Here is a 27144-nt window from a genome sequence, read left to right as displayed (position 1 = left end):
AGTTGAGGGAGCTCTAAAGGCCATCTAGTCCAACCCCCTTCATTCTGCCTTCATGGAGGGAAAGTACAATCAAAGCACCCCTGACAGATGGCCATCTAGCCTTAATATTAACATGAATAATAATGATGATAATAATAATAATAGAGTTGGAAGGGAGCTCTAAAGGCCATCTAGTCCAACACCCTTCATTCTGCCTTAATACAGGGAAAGTACAATCAAAACACCCCTGACAGATGACCACCCAGCCTCAGTAACAACAACATCAATAATAATAATAATAATAACATTAATACTGATAAATAGTTGGAAGATATCCCTTAGGCCATTTAGTCCAACCACCTTTTGCTTCCATGCATCAAATCCACAATCAAAGCGCCCCTGACAGATGGCCACCCAGCCTCAACAACAACAACAACATTAATACTAATAAAGAGTTGGAAGAGACCCCAAGGGCCATGTAGTCCAACCCCCTTCTGCCTTAATGCAGCAGAAGCACAATCAAAACACCCCTGACAGACAGCCAACCTTTCTTAATAATAATAATAATAATAATAATAATAATAATAATAATAATAAGATTCATATTAATAAGAGTTGGAAGAGACCCCAAGGGCCATGTAGTCCAACCCCCTTCTGCCTTCATGCAGCAGGAGCACAATCAAAGCAACCCTGACAGTCAGCCAACCTTTCTCAATAATAATAATAATAATAATAATAACAATAAGATTCATACTAATAAGTCTGAGGAGACCCCAAGGGCCATGTAGTCCAACCCCCTTCTGCCTTAATGCAGCAGGAGCACAATCAAAGCAACCCTGACAGACAGCCAACCTTTCTCAATAATAATAATAATAATAATAATAATAATAATAACAAGATTCATACTAATAAGTCTGAGGAGACCCCAAGGGCCATGTAGTCCAACCCCCTTCTGCCTTAATGCAGCAGGAGCACAATCAAAGCAACTCTGACAGACAGCCAACCTTTCTCAATAATAATAATAATAATAATAATAATAACAATAAGATTCATACTAATAAGTCTGAGGAGACCCCAAGGGCCATCTAGTCCAACCCCCTTCTGCCTTAATGCAGCAGAAGCACAATCAAAACACCCCTGACAGACAGTCAACCTTTCTCAATAATAATAATAACAATAATAATATTCATACTAATAAGAGTTGGAAGAGATCCCAAGGGCCATCTAGTCCAGCCCCCTTCTGCCTTCATGCAGCAAATGCACAAAGCACCCGACAGACGGCCACCCAGCTTCAAAAATAACAGCAACATTAATAAAGGGGTTGGAAGAGATCCCAAGGACCATCTGCTCCAACCCCCTTCTGTCTTTCCCTGCTCCCCCTCCCCCCCGCCTCCTTCCTCGGCAGCAGCAGCGACGACAGAGGAGAAGGGAGCCCCGGCGGCTTTGCTATCCTCCTCTCTCGGCCCCTGCGCAACCACAGTCGTGCGAGGAGGCAGAATAGCTGCACATGGGGTAAGAGAGGGAAAGGCGCGCACCTCTCCCCCTTCTTTCTCACCCAGTGCATGCCTTCCTTGGCAGCAATGGTCAAGGCGCTCACGGGGCGAAGAGGAGGGAAAGGTGCGCACCTTTCCCTCTCTCACACACCTTTCCTGCCTCCAGCACTGAGGAAGGCATCTGCGGGGCGAGGGAAGAGGAGGGAAAGGTGCACACCTGCGGAGGCCTGCACAGGCTAAAGTCTGCTTGCTGCTTACCCCAGTGCAGGTCTCTGCAGGTGTGCACCTTTCCCTCCACTTCCCTCGCCCCGCAGATGCCTTCCTCGGCGCTGGAGGCAGCAGCAGGAGCAGCACTCCCTTGGCCCCAATTTGGCCCAGGAAGGAGGGACGCAGCGTGAGAAAGGCTGCCCTCCAGCCTCCTTCCTCACGCTGCCTCTTTCCTCACTGAGCCCAGCTGGGGCCCGACGGAGTGTCAGGCCTGTGCCACGCTGCTCCTGGAGGCTGAAGACAGAGGCTGGAAGCCTCGCTGGCAGCACCAGGGGCGGGCGCGCTCACCAGCGCTGGCCTGCGTAGCCCTGGAAGTCAGGCAAGCAGGCCGCTGCGAGCGGAAGTTCTCATCCGCTGCCTCGGCTGCTTCGGCTCCAGTGTCGCTACCATTTGTCATCTGCTATATCCGGGAGATTAGACGACCCCCAACTTTTCAAATGATTTTAAAGGCTTAGAAAGTCGTCTAATAGCCCAGTTTTTACGGTACTAATCTTCTCTCCTAAGCTTTTTTTCTTATTAGTAATCTAGGTGCTAATCTAGCCTTTAAAGGGGATGGCTGGAGAATATTTATTGAAAGAATGTCTATATTTTATGTATTCCATTATTTAATTCTACTTTAGGACAACTTTCTAAACATTCTTATTTTGCTATGATTTGAATTGTCCTTTGTAAAATAGGGTTGTTCAAATTAGACATTGAGTAACAGTAAGACCAGAAATAATTTAATTGTATTCAACTTTTCTCTGGTCTCACTGTTTATAATCCTCTGTGGTGCATCTGATGAAGTGAATTGTGTCCAAAAATGCATCTTTCATTATTTGTTAGTCTTCAAAGCCATTAAAGTTTTTCAAGTTCATCTCCCTGCCCTTCTAGGTTTACTGTTTTGCTTTCCTGTGCAATGTATAGAGTGAATAATGTACTTGACTAATCTTTTTTCCTATAATCACTTTCATAAATGGATTATGCTTCATTTCAAGATTGCATTTATATTATTTTTTCTTTGCATTTCAGCCTTTAATCTGGACAATGAACAACCTGATTATGATATGGACTCAGAAGATGAGACGTTATTAAATAGATTAAATCGAAAGATGGAAATCAAACCACTGCAGTTTGAAATTATGATAGACAGGCTTGAGAAAGCTAGTTCTAATCAGGTATTCTTTCAAAAACCCATATCTTATATTTTGCTAATAAAGTTGAGTTTTGATAATATGCCTTAAATGTGAATGTCTTTATTTAGATGTCATTATTCATTAATGTATTAATATAGTTTTAAGCCATGATCGATTCACCTCATTGTTTTGGGTTTTCAGTAGGTGTGCAGAAACAATGGCAATGCCTTAAGTTAAAAACCAGAAATGTGGTTTCATGTCTGAGAGTATCTTTGGAGAATCTTTGGTCAGGCATGGAAACCATTGGGTGACCTTGAGCAAGCCTCAGAAGAAGACTGAAACACTTTCAGCCTCAGAGGAAGTCAAAAGCAAAACTCTCTTGCCAATAAAATCGTGATTGGTTCAGCTTAGAGTCACCATAACTCATAACTAACTGGAAGGGACAACATCAAGGGAATATATAATAAACATGCTTAATAAAGAGAGGGTTTTTAAGTACTCCAGTGATCTTAATAGTGTGTAGAAACTATTTATTTTAGAGCTGTCAGATACCTGAAAGACCATTCATTCATATCCTCTTTGCGCGGAGGCAGGGTCCTTTTGGCAAATTCATTCACTTAGTTGGCTAAATATAAATTTACTGGAACTCTTGTTATAGAATAAACCCTTAAAAGTTTCTGGGACCCCCTTTTCTTCTGAAATAGGAAAACTAGGCCGTAGAAGCCACGTGGCATGTCTTACCAGCTACCTTCCAGCATAAGACAGCAGGTTTAAATGATCAGCAAATAAAATGAAAAGTTGGTATTCCTATCTGAAATTGTAATTTGTGAAGAAATTAAGATTCAAGATGACCAATATAGTCTTATGATCTTATGGAATGGGAGGCCATTTTCTCTTATCTAGCGGAGTGTGAGAAGGCATCTGTTAGGATGCAAGTCAGAATAAACATTTAAAAACCTTGGAATGTTTCACACAAACTTGAATTCAGAAGCTGAAAATATTCAATAGGAGCATGAGCTTTTTATAGGTGCTAATAAATTATGTATGATTGTGGACTGAAAAGCAAGTTTTTCTAAGTAATTAACCATATTTAAATTTTCATTGGAAAGAAAAGGTATTTTTTACAAACAGATTTCAAATGAGTTACTTAAAACAATTGTCTTAAGTATACAAAACTTCAGAAATGTACATTTACAGGCATACAAAATGAATTATCAGAAATTTGATCATTTAGACATTGTTTTATATAGCTCATTTAAAAGTATTGTCTGTGGACCAGTGCTTCTCCGTGAGCTTTTGACTGCTGGTTTGCAACATGTTTCTGAGAAAGAAATGGGCAGAAATATGACACCCTCATATCAGACAGTTTAAGAAACACAGGTTTAGCTGATACCTGTTGAATATCTAGTTCTAATTTTTGAGGTTCTGAAAAAATAATACAAGATTAAGGATTCTTGGTGTTGGCTAGAGGTCAAATATATCTGAAACCAATAAACCTAATGGCTAGAATTTAAAAATCAGTTGATCATGCCACCTTGTTTTTTATCACTTGTAAGTAAAATCTTCTAGAATGCATGATCTATTGTTTCATGATGCTCTGGTACGGGGATAGTGATAGTAAAAGTAGACAGAATAGACTGAAATCTTTTCGTTTACCCAGTACTGCATTAGAAACACTTTAGGCCAAACCCAGTAGAAGACATCTGCTGATAAAATTATCCTCCATGAAAACCTTCTCCATACAGATGTGAAATTCTGCTTGCCAGGCATCACTGAAAACTGTATTCGGGAGGGAAAAATTGTTTCATCATATGCACCAGCACAATTTTGGCTTTCAGTGTAGGATTACAAAGCCCAAAAGTTTAAATGTATTGGGGAAAGAAGAATGTGAGTAGTATCAAGTATATTTTTACAACTTCAGAAACCCGAGTGTTAGACTACATACATTAACTTAAAAATATTTGAATATGATTTGAAGCATGGTGTTTTTTACTAGTTAGTTAGTGATACAAGTTCAACTAAAGCTACCTAGCATTAACTTTGGTGAGGTAAGTTGGATACGATGAACTCATTCCATAAATTTTAATTGAAGTGAAGACTTATTAATTTTAGTAAGATCAAGCTAATGGAAAGATCTGTCTTAATTTTAGGAATGAGAATAAAACTTTATGTAAATTATGATTTCCTGCACCTTTTTTTCTAGCTTTTTCGGTTGGGTATGTTGATTAAATGTCACTTACTTGCAGAACTTTGGTCGTAAGGTTCAAACACTCCAAAGTCCAACCATTACAATCACAGTTATTGTATAGCAAGGAAAGAAGTCAATCTGTCCTAAGTACTGCAGTGCTAAGTGCAATAATGCAGCTGTATAAAGTTGTATTGACATTTTCCAGTTTGTTTTCCTCCTTGGTTGAAAAAACAAATTGATTTACTTTTGTGTTTCTGAATGGATGGAAATGTAAAGTCCTTTTAACCAAAATACTCATCAGAAAAAGTACCTAGCTCTTTTTTACAGTACTGGGAAGGGAGAGAATATTCTTAGAAGGGTAATTGTATTTATGCATACAATTAAACATACATATTTAGAGAGTAGAAAGCAACAAATACTTATTGCAAAAATCAGGTGTAACCAGGTTCTATAGTCTTCAGAGCCACATTGTTCATAGGTTTTGTGCATAGACGTAGGCTGGGCTTTTTTGTTTTCTTAAAAAAGTATAGTTTCCAAAGACTTCTGGGCTGGAAACTTCCATGGGCCAGAATCTTACAGAGGATGTAGTTCTCATTATGACCCAGTGCACTTCTTTGTCTTTTCCATTTCCACAAAGTGGCAGTGGCAATAGTGAGAAAGGGCTGCTTCCTCTGAGACATTTCCAAGTGCCTATGGGGCTTTGTGCCAGTGGTCCTTTTTAAATTCACACTTAGCCATCCTTGCTTTTGTTTTCACCGTTTCCACTGCCTTTACCTTAGGTACCAGAAAAAAAAACCTTCCACTTTCATCTGTTGAAGCCCTTGTGGCAAAATACTGTATTTAGTGCTAAAATTAATCACTACAGAGGAAACAAAAATGCAGTATAAAATTATATGGTGAATCTCCACCTCCCCAATCATTATTTTATATAATAATATTCACGTTTATACCATTTTTAAAGAAATTTATTTTTATATCCACAGACTTTCACTTTGTGTAGTATAGGCCATATTCTTCCTTCATAATTCACAGGGTTAATTATGTCAGGAAAAAAGGTGTAACACACTGTGCTTTAAAACTGTGCGTATTTATACTTTCCCTCCAAAATTCTCATTTTGAGTTATTGTGAAAGTCTGTCAGTCTGCCTGATTACTTTTACAGAATGCCATTGTTATTTTCCCCCCAGTTGGTAACACTTCAGGAAGCTAAGTTGCTGCTTAATGAGGATGATTATCTTATTAAGGCGGTCTATGACTACTGGGTAAGAAAACGAAAAAACTGCAGAGGACCTTCTCTCATCCCCCAAATCAAACAGGAAAAAAGAGATGGCTCCACCAACAATGATCCATATGTGGCTTTTCGGAGGCGAACAGAGAAAATGCAGACTAGAAAGGTAAGCATCTCAATTCTATAGTTTTCCAACCTGTAATTTCCCAAATGTCAATGGAACGAAACTGATTCTTAAGTTGAACTGAAATGTCAGAGTGGTAGTTTATTTATACCCGCCTTCTTTTAACATAGTTATTTACCCAACTCATAATCCCAGCAAGTTTAGAACAGTGAAAGTTTCAGGGAGGGGAAGGTAACAGCAACAACTCTTTATTTATATCCCACTTTTCTCCCTGAATGGGACCCAATACAGCTCACAACATTTTAAAAACAGTACAAACAACAATCACATGTAACAGTAAAACCATCTATAAGAATAACATAAAAGGTAAAGTAACTTGAAAAGATTATAAGAGAATGATTGCATATTTTTATTTTCTGGAGCACTACAGATCTCAAAAATGGCAGCAGGTGTCCAAATGGGAATGTAGTAGGTTTTGCCATTCAAAATCTTAGGCGTTTGTTCATAGTGTTCTGCAACTCATTCTTTGGTGTTTGCTAATTTTGAATAACAGTTATATGCCACTGCTTAGACACAAATGATTATGTTAACTATAGGCCAGTTGCAAACTTAATGAACAAATGGTTTAACTAGGAGGTACATATTCAGATTTAAGTACAGTGATGCTGGATAACCTGTGATCATTTTCATTCTGGCTTCAAGGCTCGGATGGCCTATGCCTAGGGAAATGTGGAAAAATCCAGCTATGTGGTTTTTCTTGGAACGTGACTTTAAGTATCATCAGTTGTGCTATCCTTCTGAATCAGTGAGGGAATAGATATTGCAGAGATGCTAGAAGTCCAAAAGGAAATGGGTGAACTCTATAACACATGTAAGATCAGACAAAACAAATAAATGTTTTGTAGCTAATTTAACTTTTTCTAATATTGAACATGATATTCAACCTATTCTAGATGGTCCAGGTTCTTAAGGATCATCTTCTCAGTCGTTAAATGAAACCATATTATATAAATCCTTAAAATTGGTTATGCAAGTAACATCTGTTGCATAGCATGTTCGACCTGCTGAGATTGTTCTTCACCTTCAGTGGTGACTAACATTCTAATAACATTCAAACTAGATTGCTGTAATTTATTATTTGCATGCCTTCAAAAATTCAATGATTATTGATTGGAATTAACCAGTGATGTAGAAACCTTCCTGCCAGCTGTTGATTTGCTTCTGTTGTAATTCATGGTACTGGCATTAACACAAAAACCCAATCTGGAATAATATTGGGATGCTTCAAGGAAACTCTTCTCTGTTATGAACCTATGTGAGAATTGAGTTCAGTGTCTGCTTCCTTCTCCATATAACTCCCATCTTTGCATGAGATGTGAGTGACATCTGAGGACAAGAGTCTTATCTGTAGTGCAGCCGTCTTAGATAATAATTTTTCAAACAAATAAATACAACACCCATAATTTTAAGTTTCAGTTGCAAATTGAAAATTGCACTTGGACATTTGAGTTGACTTCATTGTGTGGCACTTCATTGTTTTATTCTATTTCTGTCTCTTGTAGTTTTGCTCCTTTTAATTCTGATACTCATATAGTTTTTAGCTGTGTGTATAATTATTTTATTTATTTATTTATTTATTTACTTTATTTGTATACCGCTGTTCTCAGCCCTTAGGCGAGTGTACCCTTTGTGGATAAATGTGTGCTATAAATATGCCAGGGCAAAAACAATGCATTTCATAATTTATTGCCACTTGGTACAGCTAGTTGTTCGAGTTCTTTCTCCCATGGCTTCCTGCGCACAGCCCTACCCAAGACACTGTACTCAGACCCTCTTGAAATACTACGGGCCATGTCACAATGAGCTGAAATGGGTGCCTTTTGATTTTGTGTAGTTCCCGCTCTTGCTGTAGTGTCCTACACTTTTGGATGGGGAAGTTTTAGAGAAATACAAGAGGTATATGTATGTTCAAGTGGAAGGTAACTTTGTATCTAACTCATAGTTATAAAGGTGTTAAAGGTATTTTGTTTTGTTAAAGGTAATTGTGACATGAATGTTTAAAGGCAAGATTACATTAAAACAATACATTTATATGTAATCCATACCTGCATTCTAGTATATGTAAATTCTCTCTTCCAAAATACTGATGACTAGTGTTGAAATAAGAATATGGTTATTTAATTCAGTCTGACTTTATCTTTATTATCTTAACAGAATCGGAAAAATGATGAAGCTTCTTATGAGAAAATGCTGAAATTGAGAAGAGAATTCAGTAGGGCCATAACTATTTTGGAGATGATTAAGAGACGAGAGAAAACAAAAAGGGAGTTGTTACATTTGACGTTGGAAGTTGTAGAAAAAAGGTAAGAGAATCAACTTGTATTCCTGATATTAAGATGTTTTAGCTGAAACGAGTTATGGCCTTTATTAGCAAACGTTAATTTGGCATTGTGCTGTGCATCATACCTAGTTGCCCATTGTTCATCAATAGTAGATTCATTGGGTTGCTTTAATCAAAAAATGACAGTAGCTAAAATTGATAAACAGAGAAATGTTTTAAAGTATTTCACACAATTAATGTGCTAAATCTGTTATTTGTAACTGTTTTTAAAGATATCATTTGGGTGATTATGGAGGTGAAATCCTTAATGAAGTCAAGCTTAATACAACAGAGAAAGAAATGAACACCACTCCAGCAACTTTTCATAATGGAAACCACCATAAAGTTCAAGAATGTAAAGTTAAGGTAAACGACTTTCACACAGACCAGTTTAATTTTCCAGGACACGTTATCTGCTCTGTAGAATGGAAAGGATGAGACATTTTTAGGCATGCAGTATTAGTTTTGTTTGGACACTAGACAACAAAAATAAAAATTAGTGTTTAAATTGAAACTCAGAGAAATTCAGCTGGTTATGTTTCTGTTTATACTATTAGTCCTTTGAGTGCCAATAGCATTTGATCAGAATATTTCTGAAGTTGTTGATTTGAGAAATTACAAAGATTTGCTATACTTCTTGGATTATGCAAATACTTTGAAGGACCTGTTATATACAAGGCCATTTGGGGCCACTTGTGCTTGTTCTTCTAGTGTTTGTGCAGCCACTAGCAGAACAGTATTGCCTCTTGAACTACCATTACCTTGGATACAGCCCTAACTGCCCAGGAACATGATAACAGCTTTGCTTTGAAACTACAGTGACTGATTACGTCTTTTTAGTTCTTTTCAAGAGACATCAGTAGGAAATTAAATAATTTTGACAGTTATTTTAAATGATTTCATTGATTACCCACTTAAGAAAAAAAAAACCAGGCTAGCAAGAGATTTTATAATTTAAGTTATAATGGTAAAGAAATCATCATATAATGTATCATTTAGACCACTGTGTGATAAGATTATAATTACTTCAGTTGGTGAGCTTTTCAGATTGACAATAAACATATTAAAATAGTTTTTTAAAAAAAATAAAAGAATTAAATATTCCAAATTAAGAAGAGCACATTCGTTCAGAACATTTCTCTTTGGAGTTTACTTTAATGACACCTAGTGGTTAATGCATGGTAGGCACATACCACTGTTGTGTTTGGGTCAAATACTTGGTCTTCATGGACACATCACCAAATCCTAAATTCTGTTGTCTTTATACATAGATGAAATTCGTTTTTTATTTTAAAAAAATTGCATGCAGTTTCCCTAACAAATAGTAATATGAAAATCATGTCACTGGAAGTATGAAAAGTTTGGAAGATTTTTTAATGAAGGTGTACTATACACACAAATGTTTTTTTTAAATGTGTTAAGTATTTTATTAAGTTGGAACATGATACAAAAAAGGATACTGAGTACTTTATGTACAAATAGTTGACACTACATTTTGTAAGTGACACTTGTTCAGAGCTATATAGATGTAATTCAGCCCGTGTAGAAAGAGGCTAAGCTATGTATCTATCTGAAGAAAAATAAAGGTCATTACTAACAAACATTGTGGGGTTTTGTTCAAAAACAGCATCCTCACCATTCGTCTATAAAAGAAGAAGTGACTGATGTTGTCCGTCAGAAGAAAAAGTATCCAAAGAAGCCAAAAACTGAAAGTGTAATAAGTCCTCAGCAGTCCACTACTGAGCCTTTGCCCGCAATCAGTAAAACTGATATCAAACAATATGACTTCCATAGTTCCGATGAAGATGAATTTCCACAGGTAACTTTGAGTGCAGAACCAAACTCCCAGTTGTTGGCAAAGCATTTTTTCTATGCAGAATAGGACAAAATCTGGCTTAGTTTGGGGGAGGGCATTGCAAGGACACATTGTTACTTTAAAACTTTATTTTTAAAAAGTTTCTAATAAGTGATTAGGCTTTCATCATCATTTCTTTTGAATTATGATACTACATTTGAACAATGACTTGGTCTCCAAATATTTTCATAGTCTTATTCAGAGGTTTGTAGAGTTTTGACTCTTTAAACACATGATCCCTCCCAGGTTCTAGTTCACTTTATTATGGTCAATGACCAGCTTGAGAGAAGAGGGACACGATCCCATACAAGCACATCAGATTTAAGGGTTGAGATATTTTTTTATTTTTTTTTATTTTTATTTCAAGAACACTTTTCTACATCCCTGTGAGGTACAAATATGGAAAAAATAATTCTTCATCTCCATTATTCTCACCATTCTTTGGACAAAGTGTGTTTCATTCAGATTTATAACGGAGAGAAGTGCTAAAATTGTTTTTTTGGAGAGGACTCTCCAATTTATAACAAGTTATAACACTGTTTTTTAAATCAAATTTAACTTGGCTACTAGGTACCCTCACCAGTGTCAGAGCCAGAAGAAGAAAATGATCCCGATGGACTGTGTGCATTCAGAAGAAGAGCAGGATGCCAGTATTATGCTGTAAGAATTCCTGCTTTTATTTTAGAAATGCCATTTTCCTCATAGTTGATCAAAATAAAAAACATTGAATTTGTTCCATTTTCTTCCTCTACCCTGTTTGTTTTTTAACTTATGCTTTCTGTTAACCACCATATCATCCCGTTTCCCAGCTATGGCTACTCATCTTGGCAGGCTCTGGACCAGCATCCATAGTTCTGCTGACTATGGAATCAATGTGTGAATTAAAGGGAGGTGTGTGTGGGTGAGAGAGGGATAGTAAAATGGTATTGTTCCATCATTTCTCAGTTGGTAAGTTCGTGGTGTGCCTGTGTTTTGTTCAGCTCTCTTAAAAGATGCTGTTTCTGCTGTTTTCTTCTTAAGATCCAATTTATGTTTTGTTGGAGACTGAGAGCAAAGTTTATGTGAAGACATTGTGGAGGAAATTACTGTGAACAATATAATTACTGTGTATTATATTTCTTCACCTTGACTTGTGACTAGCTTACATTGTATAATTCATGATTATTTGGGTCCAACAGAGCAAATGATTCCTTTACGGGTAATATTTAAAGGAGGTGGCACAATTTAAACTTACTTCACATACATACTTATGAGTTTCCTTTAGTAGCTTTCCTGTCTTTTGCTTTATATTATCTTTTTTTAAAAAAAATTACACAAAAGACAAAATATTTACCTAACACTTTCTGTTGGTGGAAGAGATCCACTCACAGAAGTTGCCTTTTTCCATTTTCCAAACAGTTTACCACCCATCACTACTACACTCACTTTATTCAGCAAAGTCCTGTGACTCTCTATATATCATTTTCAGGAGATGTTATGAGGAGGTCTACTTGAAACAGGCCGGTTATATGTGCCTAAATCTGGATACAAGTCAATATCATGCCATTTACTTTATACTTTTGATAGTTCTATGTAGTGATTATTTCTGTTTCCCTCTCAAAGTACTATTTTATTATCTTCTTCAGGCTCGTTTGGACCAAACTAATTATCCTCCTGAGAATCCAGAACTGGCAGAATTGGATAAGCTAAGGTATAGGCATTGCCTTACAACACTTACTGTTCCAAGAAGATGTATAGGGTTTGCAAGAAGACGAGTTGGCAGGGGTGGAAGGTAAAATAGCATTTTATAATTTTGTTGACCTCTTTTACGGAGACTCAAGGTCACACACTGTATATCAATATTAATATCTCTGTCTTCTCCTTTTCTGTCTTTGAAAAACAGGGTGTTAATGGACCGGATAGCCACAGAACACGATCCTATCTTGAAGCAGATTGACCCAGACATGCTAAGCAGTTGTTCAAGCTCTTCCCAAAACATAGACTTTTCTTCTAATTTTTCACGGACCAATGCTTCCAGTAAACCTTGTGAAAACAGACTTTCCCTTTCTGAAATACTAAGCAATATCAGATCATGCCGACTTCAGTGTTTCCAACCAAGGCTACTAAATGTACAGGACAGTGATAGTGAAGAATGTACCTCGAGGAAACCAGGGCAGGCTGTGAATAATAAAAGAGTTTCTGCGCCATCCGTAGCTTTATTGAACACCAGCAAGAATGGCATATCAGGTAGGCAAGGATTTGCAGTGTTATATTCAAAATGCATATTTCTTGTGTTCTACTTGGGATTTGGCTGAAGGATTCTACTATGAAATATTCCTCAAAAGGGGATTAGTGGTGGAGTTTATATCCCCCCCCCAAAAAAAAACAAACCACAGTGTATTTTTGTGTTCTTACTTAATTCCATTACATATTTTAGATCATATTCTAATATTTGATAACTCACATCCAAAAATGAATAAAAATATTTGATGATGATGAGAAGAGTATTTCACACTCAACTTAATGTCCTTTGAGTGCTTTATTGGTGATAAAACTCAGTGAAGAAATAGTTAAGTCTACTGTTATTTGTAACCCATGTTGGGACAGAGCAGATATTGGGAAAAATAGGAGGATCTCTTCTTTCTCTTTTTGTGATAGCCATACTCTTACAATTAGTGATAGTTGCTCTTTCATGCAAGTAGGAATCTAAAGACAACATTCAAACAACCATTTAGACCAGGTAGCATTATGCAATGATGATTTGGAGGCTAGTGCTGGCATGAGTCTGTGATGAGTTTCCAAGAAAGAAAGGAAACCAATCATAGTCAGTGGGCTCAAATGGTGTGCCAGTCCCACACAACAGAAATCTAATAAAGTGCTTGTTTAAGATACTGCTCCTCCTCTGAGGATGCTAAATATATTCATATGCTGCAGCTCTGTTGTACTAAAGAAAAACATCTGGAAATTTTGTAGCCAAGTGTGTAGTACTGTTCTTTCTGGAAAATTTGGGTAAAATGGAATTACATATTTCCCATACCAGTAGTCCACAATAACAAAAATATGGTCCGCGGCCTCACCATTACTACCTCGCTGCCTTGAAACCATGCCACAACAAGAACAACTGGTCTCGTGAAACCTTCTTATAGTGCTGAGGCAACGAGGATGTTGGAAGGGGAGAGACTGACATCCCATGAAAGATTACTACTACCACATCAACTCTAGATTATTAAATATAGTTTTCTGTGAGTGAGCAGATGGTGACTACTCGATGTCATATGTTCTGTATCAGAAACTTGAGCTGTTGTGGTCTGTCCAATGCAAATAATCAAACTGAATCTAAAGTTGACAAAAAACTGATTCGTAACCCTTTTGGTACTAATGTTAGAGAGCTGTCCCTGGTCAAGTGTTCCTTGGTCAAAAATAGCTTAGGAACCACTGCCATAGAGGCATGCAGTTTGTCAGATTTATATTATTGTGCCTCTCTTTCCCAGGGACAGCTTTCAGGGCATGTGAAGCCTATTGTAAAAGCAGGTTGGTCCCTTTTGCTTTCTGGTAAAATCTATTTTAGGTCTGAAACAGCTTGCCCCCTCCCCAAAATAGTTTGTGAATAAAAAAATGTGCTTCCTAAAGACGTCTATGGACATTATTTGTCTTTTAAACATTATTTTGCCTGCTGGCATTGGGGTCAAAGAGAACATGTGGCAGTACCTCTAGTATGCCCTTTGCTTATTTCTGCTATATTCAGTGATAGTTCAACTTACCTAGGCCGCAAGTCCCACATAAATTAGTATGACATACATTTGAGAAGGAAGACATGATTTTTCACTGTTAATTTTGTACAAGCAAAATTATGACTATGTACCCATTTTGAGAGGTGCAGATTGCTACATCATATGTCACCCAAGCACCAATATCTTGCAATCAAAAAGAAAAAATCCCCACCAAGGCTTTATATCAGTTGTTCCCAAACTTTGGTTCTCTAGCTGTTTGGACTTAATCTTGATCAACAGTCAGGAATTCTGTGAGTTGAAGTCCAAAACACCTGGAAGATCAAAGTGTGGGAAACACTACTTTAAATAATTTGTTAACTATAGATTTTATAGTATAATTTCTTATCACTAGTATTACCTGCAATGCACATGCAAGGATGTACAGTTCTGAAATCACTCAATGAACCAATTATTATGTCCAGTGAATTACTCTGATTGGGTAATTTCACTTTGGGGTGATATATAGAGAGAGAGGGGGGGGGGGTAACTTTAGGTGCTCTATATTGTTCAGAGGGGGCATTTAAATGAAAGTTCATATTCTCACAAAAGTAAATTATTCTCTGAATAAAACATTGTGTGAGTTTTCTAAGCTTTGATAAATTCATTATGTACTAACTTTCTGTCAGGGCTTCCAAGTGATTTACAATTTTAAATGCTGTTATTGTGAGCCTTCAAGCTATTTCTGATTTATGGCAATCCGTGATGGGGTTTTCTTGACATGATTACTTCACGGAAGTTTCTCATTGCCCAAGATCTTAGTCTCCAAAAGTCATTGTCCGACACTCAATCCACTATACCACACTGGATTTTACAATTTAGAATAGGAAAACACAAATACATGTTACATATTTTAAAAAAGCAAAACGGTCATTCCCTTGGCTGTCTCTTTGGGAGGCAATAATTTCAACTCCTTGGCTTTTTGTAGTTCTCTTCCATACTTCTAGCCTATCATTGCTGTTTTTAAATTGTATTCGATTTTAGCCTGTTCTTGTAAGCCGCTCCGAGCCCCAGGGGAGTGGCGGCATATAAGTTCGAATAATAAATCAATAAATAAATACACTTTAAGTAGGCCCAGTATTTTAAATGCATATATTCTTGCGATAACAAAAAAGTATGATACTTCTTTTTTCTGTGTTTTAGACAACAGTAGCATTTACTTTTTATACCATAAAAATATTGTTTTGAAGATCTCAGTTTTCGCAAATTGCTTCCTGCCTATTTTTAAGATGTTCTGGAAGCTATATAAAGAGAAATTGTTTGGTTATTATGTCACTAGGATCAGACCTTCTAGTTCTACATATAACGGAGCGGTAAAGACTTGGCCCAGTATCTCATAATTATTTTAGGCCTCTGATCCTAGATTGTTATCAAACTTTCCCTTCAAGTTTGCTAAAAATAGAATAATATTCTGAGTATTTGCCATTACCAAGCCAGTCATCAAATTTAAATATGGTGATTTGTTTTAATGCTGCAGTGATTCCAGGGTACAAAGAAGATATATATCTGAACCATTTTGAGCACATAACAGTCATTGGCAAAGAATGCTTTACAAATAATTTTAAGCATACAGTACGGGCCCTATACCTGTGTAACCAGTACCTGTGTCTTATCTACCTGCATCAAAATGTACTTTCTGGACAGAAAACGAAACATCTTCCCCTCAGTATAGTTGTGAGGCACTTTATATAGATTAAATGTAAAAAAGGAGGTGTTTTTTTTTACATTTAATCTATATAAAGTGCCTCACAAATGTTTACATTTAATCTATATAAAGTGCCTTTACAAATTTTTAATAATTTGTAAAATTATTAAAAATTGTATTATTGTAAAATTATTTAAAAAATTGTTCCAGCTTTTATTCCAGTCTGCAACAGGCAAAATCTTCTATTAGTCCTAAATGTTTATAGATTTGAGAAGGGCATTTCCTTGTTGTTCTGTTTATAAAAAAAAACATATTACATACAGTGAAAAGGCCACCATCCTACCACTAGGATGTATTCCTTGGGTTTTTGTGTATTTGCATTAGAAAGTACAGTACGATCCCCATACATACAGGACCAATACCTGAGGTTTCACCTATCACATTTTTAAAAATACCCCCTAGGTACTCACAGGCAATATTATGTTCCTGCCAAAAGTCGTGCTGAAGGATGCATACCTTTGCTTGTAGGGACTACAGTCAATGTGTTAGTATTGATATGGATTGATATCATGTTTCACGGTTTGATGCTGAATTTAGTTATCAAGCTGCAGTGTTGGTTTTTTAGAGAATAAAAAGCCTGGTTGGAAGGTCGCATGTGTTCTGCAAGCCACTCTCCCCACCTTCAACTAGTTAGTCTAATATAGTAACAAACATTTAATGTGTCAAAAATGATATTTATGAATTGTGGCCTTGTGTATATGATAAAGCAGTCCTATGCATGCGTAGTCATAAAATAATGTTTTAAAGTGGTTTATGTTTAATGCTGTTTAATTTTTGTATGTCACAATGTTTTCGCTGTCTGCTTTTAATGTATGGTGTCAGCCATTTGGGAAACAAACAAGGCATTGTGTATATATCCCATTTTCAGTGGCACTTCCTCCCAGGTACATGTGTGTTATGCAGTAGCCATGAAAGAATGAATTATGAAAAAGTTCACTAATGTAAAACAAATTTTATATTCTCCATTACATTACACATCTCCTTCTGACTCTTTAGAAGAGGGCAATTTGGGTGCATGCGAGAGGAGTGGGGCAAAGTACCCCCTTGGAATAAATGAGACTTACACCTGCTAAATTATTCCAGAATTATTTAGCACCTTGCAAACAAGGTGTGCCTGCCTCACATTGATTTCAAAGGCACATCCCAGTTTTTTCTTTAAATAAATAGCTGTAACCTGCTTTTAAGACAACGTGTCTGAGTTCACACATTTTACAAACCAGATCATCAGCAGTTCCAAGTGACTGCATTGAAAACAACTAATTCACACTTAAAACATATCATAAGCAGATTTCATATTTTTGGTTGTAGTTGTACTGCACAAACGTAAAGTGTGTGTGGTGTCCCCAATTCTTCAAACTAATATAAAGTAATAATAAACTACTATTCATGGTAATATGGTATAAAAAATAATGTTCTGTGACGGTGAAAGTATATATCGTTAACAGCGCAGGAAAATGTCATGTTAGGCATTTTGATTTCAATTTTCTGTTTCTGTGTAACAGAGTTATTACTACTCTACAATCAGTAAATAAAAAAAAAACAGAATTTCAATAACCATATCATTTGCTTGGCATTTCATAGCTAATCACATTGCTCTAAAAAATTCAGTGCTAAAATTAAACAATCCTGCTACATTTGTATTAAAATTTCATGTCACATACACATGGCCATCATAGAAATTATGTAAAATTTGGTATATAATGAAACGTACATCTTTGTTTTGGTACATCTGCATTTTTTTCTTCGATTGTCAATGCATGTACATGTTGTCATTTTTTATTATATTTTGAACAGTACATGTTTATATATTTGTGTCAAAAACTTGATCTTAGTGTATCTAAATAGATCATCCTGTGGCAAAAAGCTTTGTTGACTGTATTACTTTACATTGTTAATAGGCATTCACAAATTTAAATAAATTCATATAGGGATGGGGAATCACCATATATAGAAAACCATCCCTCAGTTGCATAATGCCACACTTGCAGTCTGAATGAATACAGTGCATTAAATTTACCATGTGATAAAAATCCATGAAAGACACCAATTTACCTTTTTTTGAAAAATTGATAAATATACTGGCAGTAGTAATTTGCAATAAATTTTATTAGTGTCCTGGGCTTTGCAAACATTTGAAACCTAGGAGGTTCTGATCCTGATTGCTTACCCCTTTCCTCTCTTCACTTGGTTAAAAGTAAATAAAATTCCTCAGGAGATTGAGATTGTGTGGAAAATATTCTGTTTATTTATTTTATGTTTAGATATCTATACCCTGCCCTATATCAAAGATCTCACTGTGGCTTATAAAAAAGCATTCAAGGAGTTTACACAATTGAAAACAATAAAACAATTTAAATAAGAAGAAATATTAAACTATGTTACAATTAGTTAACTATAAACAATCATCTATATATCTACTCAGAAATAAGTTTTCTTGACATTAGCTTATTTGAAGGTAAGTGTGTATAGAATTGCAGCCTCCAAACATGTTAAACTATTTTTAATCTCAAGATTCAACCATAATCTATGTGATATTGCTGTTTATCCCATAATTTAAATGGTTCATTTTTTTTCGTGTCAGGAGCGACTTGAGAAACTACAAGTCGCTTCTGGTGTGAGTGAATTGGCCATCTGCAAGGATGTTGCCCAGGGGACGGCAGGATGTTTTTTGATGTTTTACCATCCTTGTGTGAGGCTTCTCTCATGTCCCCACATGGGGAGTTGGAGTTAATAGAGGGAGCTCATCCGCATTCTCCCCGGATTCGAACCTGTGATCTGTTGGTCTTCAGTCCTACTGGCACAAGGGTTTAACCCACTGCGCCACCGGGGGCTCCTGTGATTCATATGATGAGCATAGATTTCTCAGCAAAAGTCCCTTTTAGTACCAGAAGTGTCAATTTTAAATTATCACCCAGAAGTAGCAAAAACTCAGATAATTAGGCTTCTTTGTTTCTAGGACACTGCTTTTTAGCTCAGAGATATATAATTTTTTCCCTTCAGTTGTTTACGAGTGTATCCAGAAGTCTAATGCTTGTTATTGACACTGTGAAGTCTATGTTGTGGGATTAAAAATATTTCTTAAGTTCCAAGTATAGGTAAAAATTCTAATAAGGTTAAAGAGATTCACAAATACCCTACACTTTCTGTTGCGTTTGCATCATTTTTGTTGTCAACTAATTTAAACTACCTGCAGACATGGATAAATGGTTTTCTTCTCCTCGTCTCTGAGGGATATTTTCTCTTTGAACATGGTATTATATCTGGTTCACTAGAAGAAATGTGCCACAGTAGAATGAGAAGCAGAAGAAAGCAGCGAATTCAAGGCAGAGTTTATTGATTAAGTTGTTGTCACCTTTTTTTTCTATAAGTGGTTAAAATACACTATTGTTGCATATGAAGAAAGCACATGTCACTTCTTGCTGTATTGACTTGGATTCTCTTAATTCATTTGAGATACGCTACTTTTTAAAAGGTTGTTTCTGGAGTAGTCAATCCATTTGCTGATGTTTAGGGCCCAAGACCAGCATATGTGTGAAAATGAATGAAGATATTTTTTAAACCTCGGATTTTTAGGTCTTTCAGCATGATTCCAGCATGACCATAGAATTGCATTGGAAGACCAAGAGATTTCTTGAGAGGCATTATCTTTAGAAATCTCTTCAGTGGTTCTCAACCTGTGGGTCCCCAGATGTTGTGGCCTTCAACTCCCAGAAATCCTAACAGCTGGTAAACTGGCTAGGATTTCTGGGAGTTGTAGGCCAAAACACCTGGGGACCCACAGGTTGAGAACCTCTTCTCTAGGTCTTTCAGCATGACTGGACTTAGTAGTAGTAATAGTCAGTAAGTTAGTTAGTTAGTTATTATTTCTATTCTACTTTATCGCTTTAAAAAGAGACTCAAAGCAGTTAAGGAGCCCTAAAGTTGTCCATTAAGTCAAACTGGAGGACCTGTTTTGAACCAGTATCTCAGCTTCCGTAACAAAATAAAGTATGCCAAAAGCTGTCTACTGAAAATTGTGTTGAAGAAGTGGTGCACATTAGCCCAAGGTTTTGCTCAGGATTATTGTGGCATGTGCAGGACTGGCTCTAAATCATGGTTTAAAAATTATGAAACAGAGTTCTTCTTTCTTATACAATGGGAATTTTTCCCTATTGTTTTGGTCATGTTCACGCTTGGCAGCTATAGTAGTGGTCTTCATTTTTACTTTGTAGAATATACCAGTTTTTAAAATCACATGGTGTTCCTTTTTCACAGTAGGAGCAAGACATTATCAGTAAATTAATTGATTCTTCAATTATTACTAATGGAAGTGCATCTTAAATTGCAAGTATTAATTGGAACTGTGAAAGGGATTCCTTTCAGATGAATTTAGAGGTAACTAAGAGCCGGTGTGGAGTAGTGGTTTAAGTATTGGCCTAGGATACTGAGAAACCAGTGTTTGGAGTCCCACTTGGCTATGAAAACGTCCCACTCTCTCAGCCTCGGAGGATAGCGAGGGCAAATCCTTTCTGAACAATTTATGCCAAGAAACTGCTATGATAAGATTGCCATAAGTCAGAAATGGCTTGAAGGCACACATCATCAACAAAAGTAAAATATCCTTAGTCATTGCAGTTTCAAAGGTTTTTGCTAGTCGTTGTTTTTGATTTTGTTATCTTCTGGAATAGTGAACTAACAAAATATGTAAATGGCATGGTTTTATGGTTTAAATATATTTTTCATAGAGTTTTTGTGTATTGCTTAATGGCCTGTGTAAGACTTTATGCTGCTTTCATGATTCTACATCACATTGTGCTTTTAGGGTGAAATTAAGTGCGGTCTCTTCCTTTTCTGCAGTAACAGGGGGTATCACAGAAGAACAATTTCAAACGCACCAACAGCAGTTAGTTCAAATGCAAAGGCAGCAACTTGCTCAACTCCAGCAGAAACAGCAGTCTCAGCATTCTTCCCAACAGACACATCCAAAAGCACAGGTAATAACTTTCTTTTGGAAAACAGCTTTTATTTTGTGCGTGTGTGCATGTTGTAAACCAGATATCAAAAGAAATTGGTTCATGCAGTTCAGTTTATTTTCACATGGCCAGTTCTGGGAATACAGGGAGAAATACAGTGTGTGAGCTGGACAGTTACCAATACCCTGTAATTACTGTGATTACAGCAGCTGAAAGAATTATAGATGTTGATGGCTGTGTATCGATAGGTTTCATGGTTCATTCTGCATGAAGGTACAAAAAGTTGTTATGTGGATCAGTGAAACAGCAGTACATTTCAGGAAGTTTTCATCTTATATATGATCATTTTTAATAATACTTGTTTGGCCTAAGTGTAATATTCAACTTTCCAGAAGCATTTTACTTCCAAGACTTTACATTAAAGAGTGTTTGAGGTACGGTTTGTGGGTGTTCTGCTCATCAAAACAGTAGGAAAAAATCCTTTTCATCAGTAAAGAAAACTTGTTATAAAATGAGATATTAACTAATTAAAATAATTGAAATACTGGGGTGTTGTGTGGTTTCCGAGCTGTATGGCCATGTTCTAGCAACATTTTCTCCAGACGTTTTGCCTGCATCTGTTCCTGCTATCTTTACTGAAAATGCCAGCCACAGATGCAGGAGAAACATCTGGAGAAAATACTGCTAGAACATGGCCATACAGCCTGGAAACCACACAACACCCCAGTGATTCTGGCTGTGAAAGCCTTCAACAATTAATTGAAATACTGTTTATCTAGAATGTAACATGCAGACTAAATTCTTTATTCTGTTTTCTAAGCATATACTTTTGGGCAGTGCTAGCGTATTTATTCAATTGTAAGACACCATCGATTGTATGACGCACCCTAATTTCAGTACCACCACCATAAACAAAGACACATACGATACGCCTGCAGTTTTAAGATGCACTCCGTTTTAGAAATGTTTGTATGTGGTAGGGAAGTGTGTCTTAGAATTGAGTACAGTAAGTGGTTCAACATCAGTTGAAGATTGTAACTGTATACAGCAATATATTTTATTGGCAGTTGCAATGTTGTTAATTTTAGGCATTAGAAATTATTTGGCATGTTATGTGTTGTGGTAAATGTTTACGATGCTGAAAGTTATTCAGGTTGTTATTTAAAAACGGAGGTCCCCCAACTCCACTGCGTACAACATTTTGGTGCTTTGCTGCCAATGGTCTGTTCCCCTCTGCCCTTAATTCAGTTCTCCCTATAGAATTGCAAGGAAATAATTATTGCCTTTATAATTATTTGGACAACAATCCAAATTGTGGACATTAAAACTTTACATCCCTTTCAAAAGATTTTAAGATATTGAAGAGCAGAATAGTTAAGACTGGTACTATAAGAGATGGTGCTTTCCTCCCTTGCATCATATTCTAAACTTTCTTACTGAATTAAAGGTACATTTAATTGCCTTGTGCCTTCTATGGCTGAAACCTGTTGTGCTGATGCTTCATTCTGAATATAATGCATGGACTTTATATTAGGTAGTGGAAATGTTGTAATTCTGTCTTTGTGTGAGTACATAGCTCCTTGCCCACCCCTATCACCAGCATATTCTGAATGCAGCCTTAAGAACAAAAAGTATCAGTGTCCTAAGTTAAGGAAGCAGATTCTTAATAATCAACAGAATTGTTTATGTAGTAGTGGTTATATGAGGAAAGCAATGATTTATGTAGCCTGTTTAGAGTATCTGATTTGGGACATAATCTTATAGGGGAGTACCACTGCACCTAGTTTGGTTTCAGTGTTTATTCCTGTTTGTATCCTCAGAGGCATTGAGCTAATTTATTAGTTTTCTTATTAGTCTCTAATTGTGGCAACTCCTGTGTAAATTTTCTCAGGGTTCAAGCACCTCTGACTGCATGTCGAAAACGCTTGACTCGGCCAGCGCCCATTTTGCTGCATCCGCAGTGGTGAGTGCACCTGCTCCCAGTCGAAGTGAGGTGACGAAGGAGCAGAGCACGAGCCACAATATCAATGGTGTTGTTCAACCTACAGGTATGTATTTTTAAAAAACATGAAAAAAATGCTTGGTAGGAAACGAAACTATCAAATAATTAAGACTGTATTTCTTTGAAACTAATTTTGGTAAACTAATTTCTTTTTGTCTGAGTCACAGTCTGGAAAAACGCTTTGATTCACTGTTAACTTTCTGTTTACCATCTATTCTTCAAATATGCACCTGCCATAGAGGACATTGTGCATATTTTGTTTGTTTCTTGTCTATATGCCAAGGTGATATCCCAATATTTATAACTGCTTTTGGTTAGAACAATCACCTGGGATCCAGTTGCCAAATTGTGTCATTTTCTTTCTAGAGAGAATCTACACTTAGTCTGCTGCATAGCCATATGAATTATAAAAGCCACCGACCAGAGAGATCTCTTTATCTCACAAAATGGGGTCCCTTGTCATGGCGATGAACTTACCTAAATTCTCCAACTGGTTCTTTTACACTCATTGCTCTACTCCCCCTGCTTTCATCTTGTAATTTAACCCCATTTTACAAAACTTACTATTTAATCAAGTTTTATTGTGTTTTAATTTATTTTAGTTAACTGTTAGAAGAGTTTTAGGATAGTGATTAGTGTCTATTTGTCTGTGTATCTTTTTTTGTCTTTCACTGTTGATATGGTCAGTGGACTAATCAGTAAACAGATTATCTGTTCTTCCAGAATTTTGGAAGCCTTTTGATAAATGTAAAGTGACTTGATAAGCCTTGTTCTGGGCCAGCCTTCTCCAGCTTAGTTCCCTCAAGATGTGTTGGATTATCACCTATGTGATAATCTAGATAACATCAGATTGAATGGCAATTTAGGTTTTATGAATTGCGTTCTCCATTTTTTGAAATCTTACCTATTGTGTTTGTTTTGAACAGCAACGTCAAAAACTCTGTACTCCACAAACATGGCTCTATCATCCAGCCCAGGGATCTCAACCGTACAGCTTGTAAGGACAGTTGGCCACACCACCACAAACCACTTAATTCCAGCATTGTGCACAAACAGCCCTCAGACGCTTCCCATGAACAATTCTTGCCTCACCAACGCAGTGCACCTCAACAATGTCAGTGTTGTTTCTCCAGTCAATGTACATATCAATACAAGGACTTCAGCACCATCGCCAACCGCCTTAAAACTTGCCACAGTTGCTGCCAGTATGGACCGAGTGCCAAAGGTGACCCCTAGCAGCGCGATCAGCAGCATAGCAAGGTGGGTACCTCGTGCAAACGGAACAGGGTTTTAACACGTTTTCTCTTGTACATTTATCTCTTTTTAAAGTAAAGAGTTTATCTTGACAATATCTAACCATTGCACCAGAAAAAGACTGAAATTGTACCTCTTAACTTTAAACACTTTCAACTCTTGTGTGTAATCATTCTGGTTTTCTGAGTAATTGGGAAAGGCAGGCACTGAGGTAAAAAAACAAAACAAAACACTGATGTTTACTTTCAGTACTGGAAAACTCATTCAGCCAGCCAAAAATTTCTGGAAAAAAAATGTTAAAAACCTTTTAAAAATCCCAACAATTTTCAATATGACCTTTTCCCTTTTCCTTTGATAAAACTGATCCTTGATTCCAGTTCCTGGGTGGAATCTAACATTTTACTCTGTTTCTTTGCTCCCAGAGAATTGTGGTACACCGATCGCCCTCATTTTACATTAAACATAAGTCTTATTTCATTATTCTTTAAATGTATATGGTTTCTATATAAGAAGGGGGGGATATAAGTCCTGCCCCTTCTTCTCAGTTCCTTAATTTCCCTACACTTAAAAAACAAGAACTAAATGTAGAGCCTCTGCTGTCCATGGAGGTTCTCCATGGTAAAACCATAGTCTACAGCAGGCTTGTCAAACTCATTTTCATTGAGTGTTACTTTAGCCTCATGATTGCCTTCAAAAGGCTGTGGAATCCATAGATGCCAAATCCATGGATTCAGAAGACCTACTGTATATATTTTTACACAGTGCTCGATGCTCTTTAGGTTTTACCCAGTTTGGGACTACAGATGTTATATTGATTATCTGTTATATTGACTGGGGATAATGGCAGTTGCAGCCCAACAGCACTTGTGGCTCTGAGTTTGGGGAAAGGTTAAGGGACATTTTAAAGTCAGACATCATAGCCACAAGCCTTGTATCTAAATTGAAAGCTCGCTCTCCCGACTAAACAGAGCAAACTCTGGGCTTCCAGATGTTTACTGTGTCACAACTCCCATCGGCTCTAGTCATGTCTAATGAGGAAGAAAACAGAAGTTGATTTATTTCTTTATTTACCCTAATTATACCCCGCCTTTCTCTACCCCAAAGGGGATTCAAGGCGGCTTACATAGAGGCAATGATTAAATGCCTTAAAATACAGACAATTCCAAAATATGAATATTAAAATTAAATTAAAATTATTACATATTAAACATTTATAGTCCAGCATCTGGAGGGACACACTAGAATGACAGGGTAGGCTGGATTCGGCCTTGAGATTGACCTATGTCGTCCTTAGAATAATACACCTTTTGTTACAAAATGTTGGAAAAATTATTTTGGTGAAGAGATTGGTTTTTCCCCAGTTGATAAATTCATGTGGAGTTACAGAACACTTAAGAATATTTAAGTAACATTCCATTTTTTTAAATTTTAACAAAGAAAGTTATCTGCAAATGTGGCAGGCTTCTCAGAATTATAGCTTTTGTGAACTTTAGCTATTAGATCGATAAGCTAATGCTAAATATTGAGAATTCAATTACTATATTTCTTTTTCTCCTAGTAGTAATTGTTTTCCTCTTTCTTTTCCTTTACTCCTCCTCAGAGAGAACCACGAACCAGAAAGATTGGGCTTGAACGGAATAGCAGAGACAACAGTCGCAATGGAGGTGACATAACCTAAAAGCAGTGGCTCCCCCGGTGCTGATGGTGTAGTCATTTATATTCCAGCTGAATGCAAAACAACACTCTGTGGATCACAGGGAATTAAAATGGACCTAAATGGACTATCATATCGTATATTAAGTCGATATATAATGTACATTTTGTAAAATTGGGAAAATCACTACCTTGTAAAATAGTTTATTTGTATCATCAATATTATTTCTGTTACTTGAATAGTAGATATTCATCATCATGCTTTTGCACTTGAATTTGCAACTGAATGGATTTAAAAATAATTCTTTAATGGGATCATGAGCATGAAATGGGATCCTGCATCACTTGTTTTAATTATTTATTTTGCCATGTTTACATTTTGTATCTTGTAAAAAATAAATCCAACTTTGTGTCTAAAAAAAGTTAAAGATTCATAGCTAGGAAAAATTCTTGTAATTTTTTTCTAAAGGAAATGTAAAGTTTTCACTTGGTTCATTTTGTTTCACAATTTTAGATGGACTTTTTGGTAAATACTTTAGTGGCATTTCACTGTCAAAATATGAAGTTCAAGGCAAAATAGTATTTTCTATTACTGTGCAGGGGAAAGGGATGGATCGATACATGCAAATTTAATGTAGTAACCCACTTTTCCATATATTTTGAATGTATATTTCTATTTATAATACCAGTTTATAAAAAATAATTACACAGAAAACCTGATTAGTAAAATTATGCATCTAGCACATATTAAACTGTGCAGATATGAAGAAAATTTTCAACTGATTATATTTTATCTGACGTCTGCATAATTTAACCGGCTTTTAACCGTAACACACCACATAAATGATATTTTACCAGGTATGTATTGCATTATATATCATTGCAATAATTATTGGATGTCTAGATATCGAGCCATCCCAGGTGATGGGGGCGGGGGGAGGGATGTGGCAGATTGTCTTTCAATTTTGGAGAGTTTTCCTGTGGCTACAAGGCAAGTAACGGGTTGGAAAAAGTCTGACTGTACGCGTTGGACACTTTCGTAGTGTAGTGTTTTAGTGACTTTTTTTATACGGTTCTTGTAAATTAGATACGTGTAGTGGTGTTTCAGAATGTTTGTTTATGCACTAGTTCAGACAACTTTCCCTGTTACTTGTTCTTGATAAGTGAAAACTGCAGGGAAATAAAAATACATATCAAAACATGG

The 27144-nt window shown here is 36.5% G+C and overlaps 1 protein-coding gene across 1 annotated transcript in view; it reads left to right on the top strand.

Annotated features, from left to right (window-relative positions):
* Positions 1 to 27144, top strand: part of EPC2 (enhancer of polycomb homolog 2) — a 75200-nt gene extending 48056 nt beyond the window's left edge. Inside the window, exons 3-14 of the mRNA XM_060776432.2 lie at positions 2751 to 2896; positions 6229 to 6435; positions 8608 to 8756; positions 9007 to 9139; positions 10401 to 10592; positions 11199 to 11288; positions 12254 to 12399; positions 12511 to 12854; positions 20916 to 21052; positions 22923 to 23079; positions 23960 to 24293; positions 25888 to 27144. Of these exons, the coding sequence (XP_060632415.2) occupies positions 2751 to 2896; positions 6229 to 6435; positions 8608 to 8756; positions 9007 to 9139; positions 10401 to 10592; positions 11199 to 11288; positions 12254 to 12399; positions 12511 to 12854; positions 20916 to 21052; positions 22923 to 23079; positions 23960 to 24293; positions 25888 to 25960 (2108 nt within the window). The 3' untranslated portion in view covers positions 25961 to 27144. The remainder of the gene's footprint in view (positions 1 to 2750; positions 2897 to 6228; positions 6436 to 8607; positions 8757 to 9006; positions 9140 to 10400; positions 10593 to 11198; positions 11289 to 12253; positions 12400 to 12510; positions 12855 to 20915; positions 21053 to 22922; positions 23080 to 23959; positions 24294 to 25887) is intronic.

This window comes from Anolis sagrei, chromosome 1, assembly GCF_037176765.1.
Source record: "Anolis sagrei isolate rAnoSag1 chromosome 1, rAnoSag1.mat, whole genome shotgun sequence".
Classification (NCBI taxonomy): Eukaryota; Metazoa; Chordata; class Lepidosauria; order Squamata; family Dactyloidae; genus Anolis; species Anolis sagrei.
This window is presented reverse-complemented; position numbering and strand designations above follow the sequence as displayed.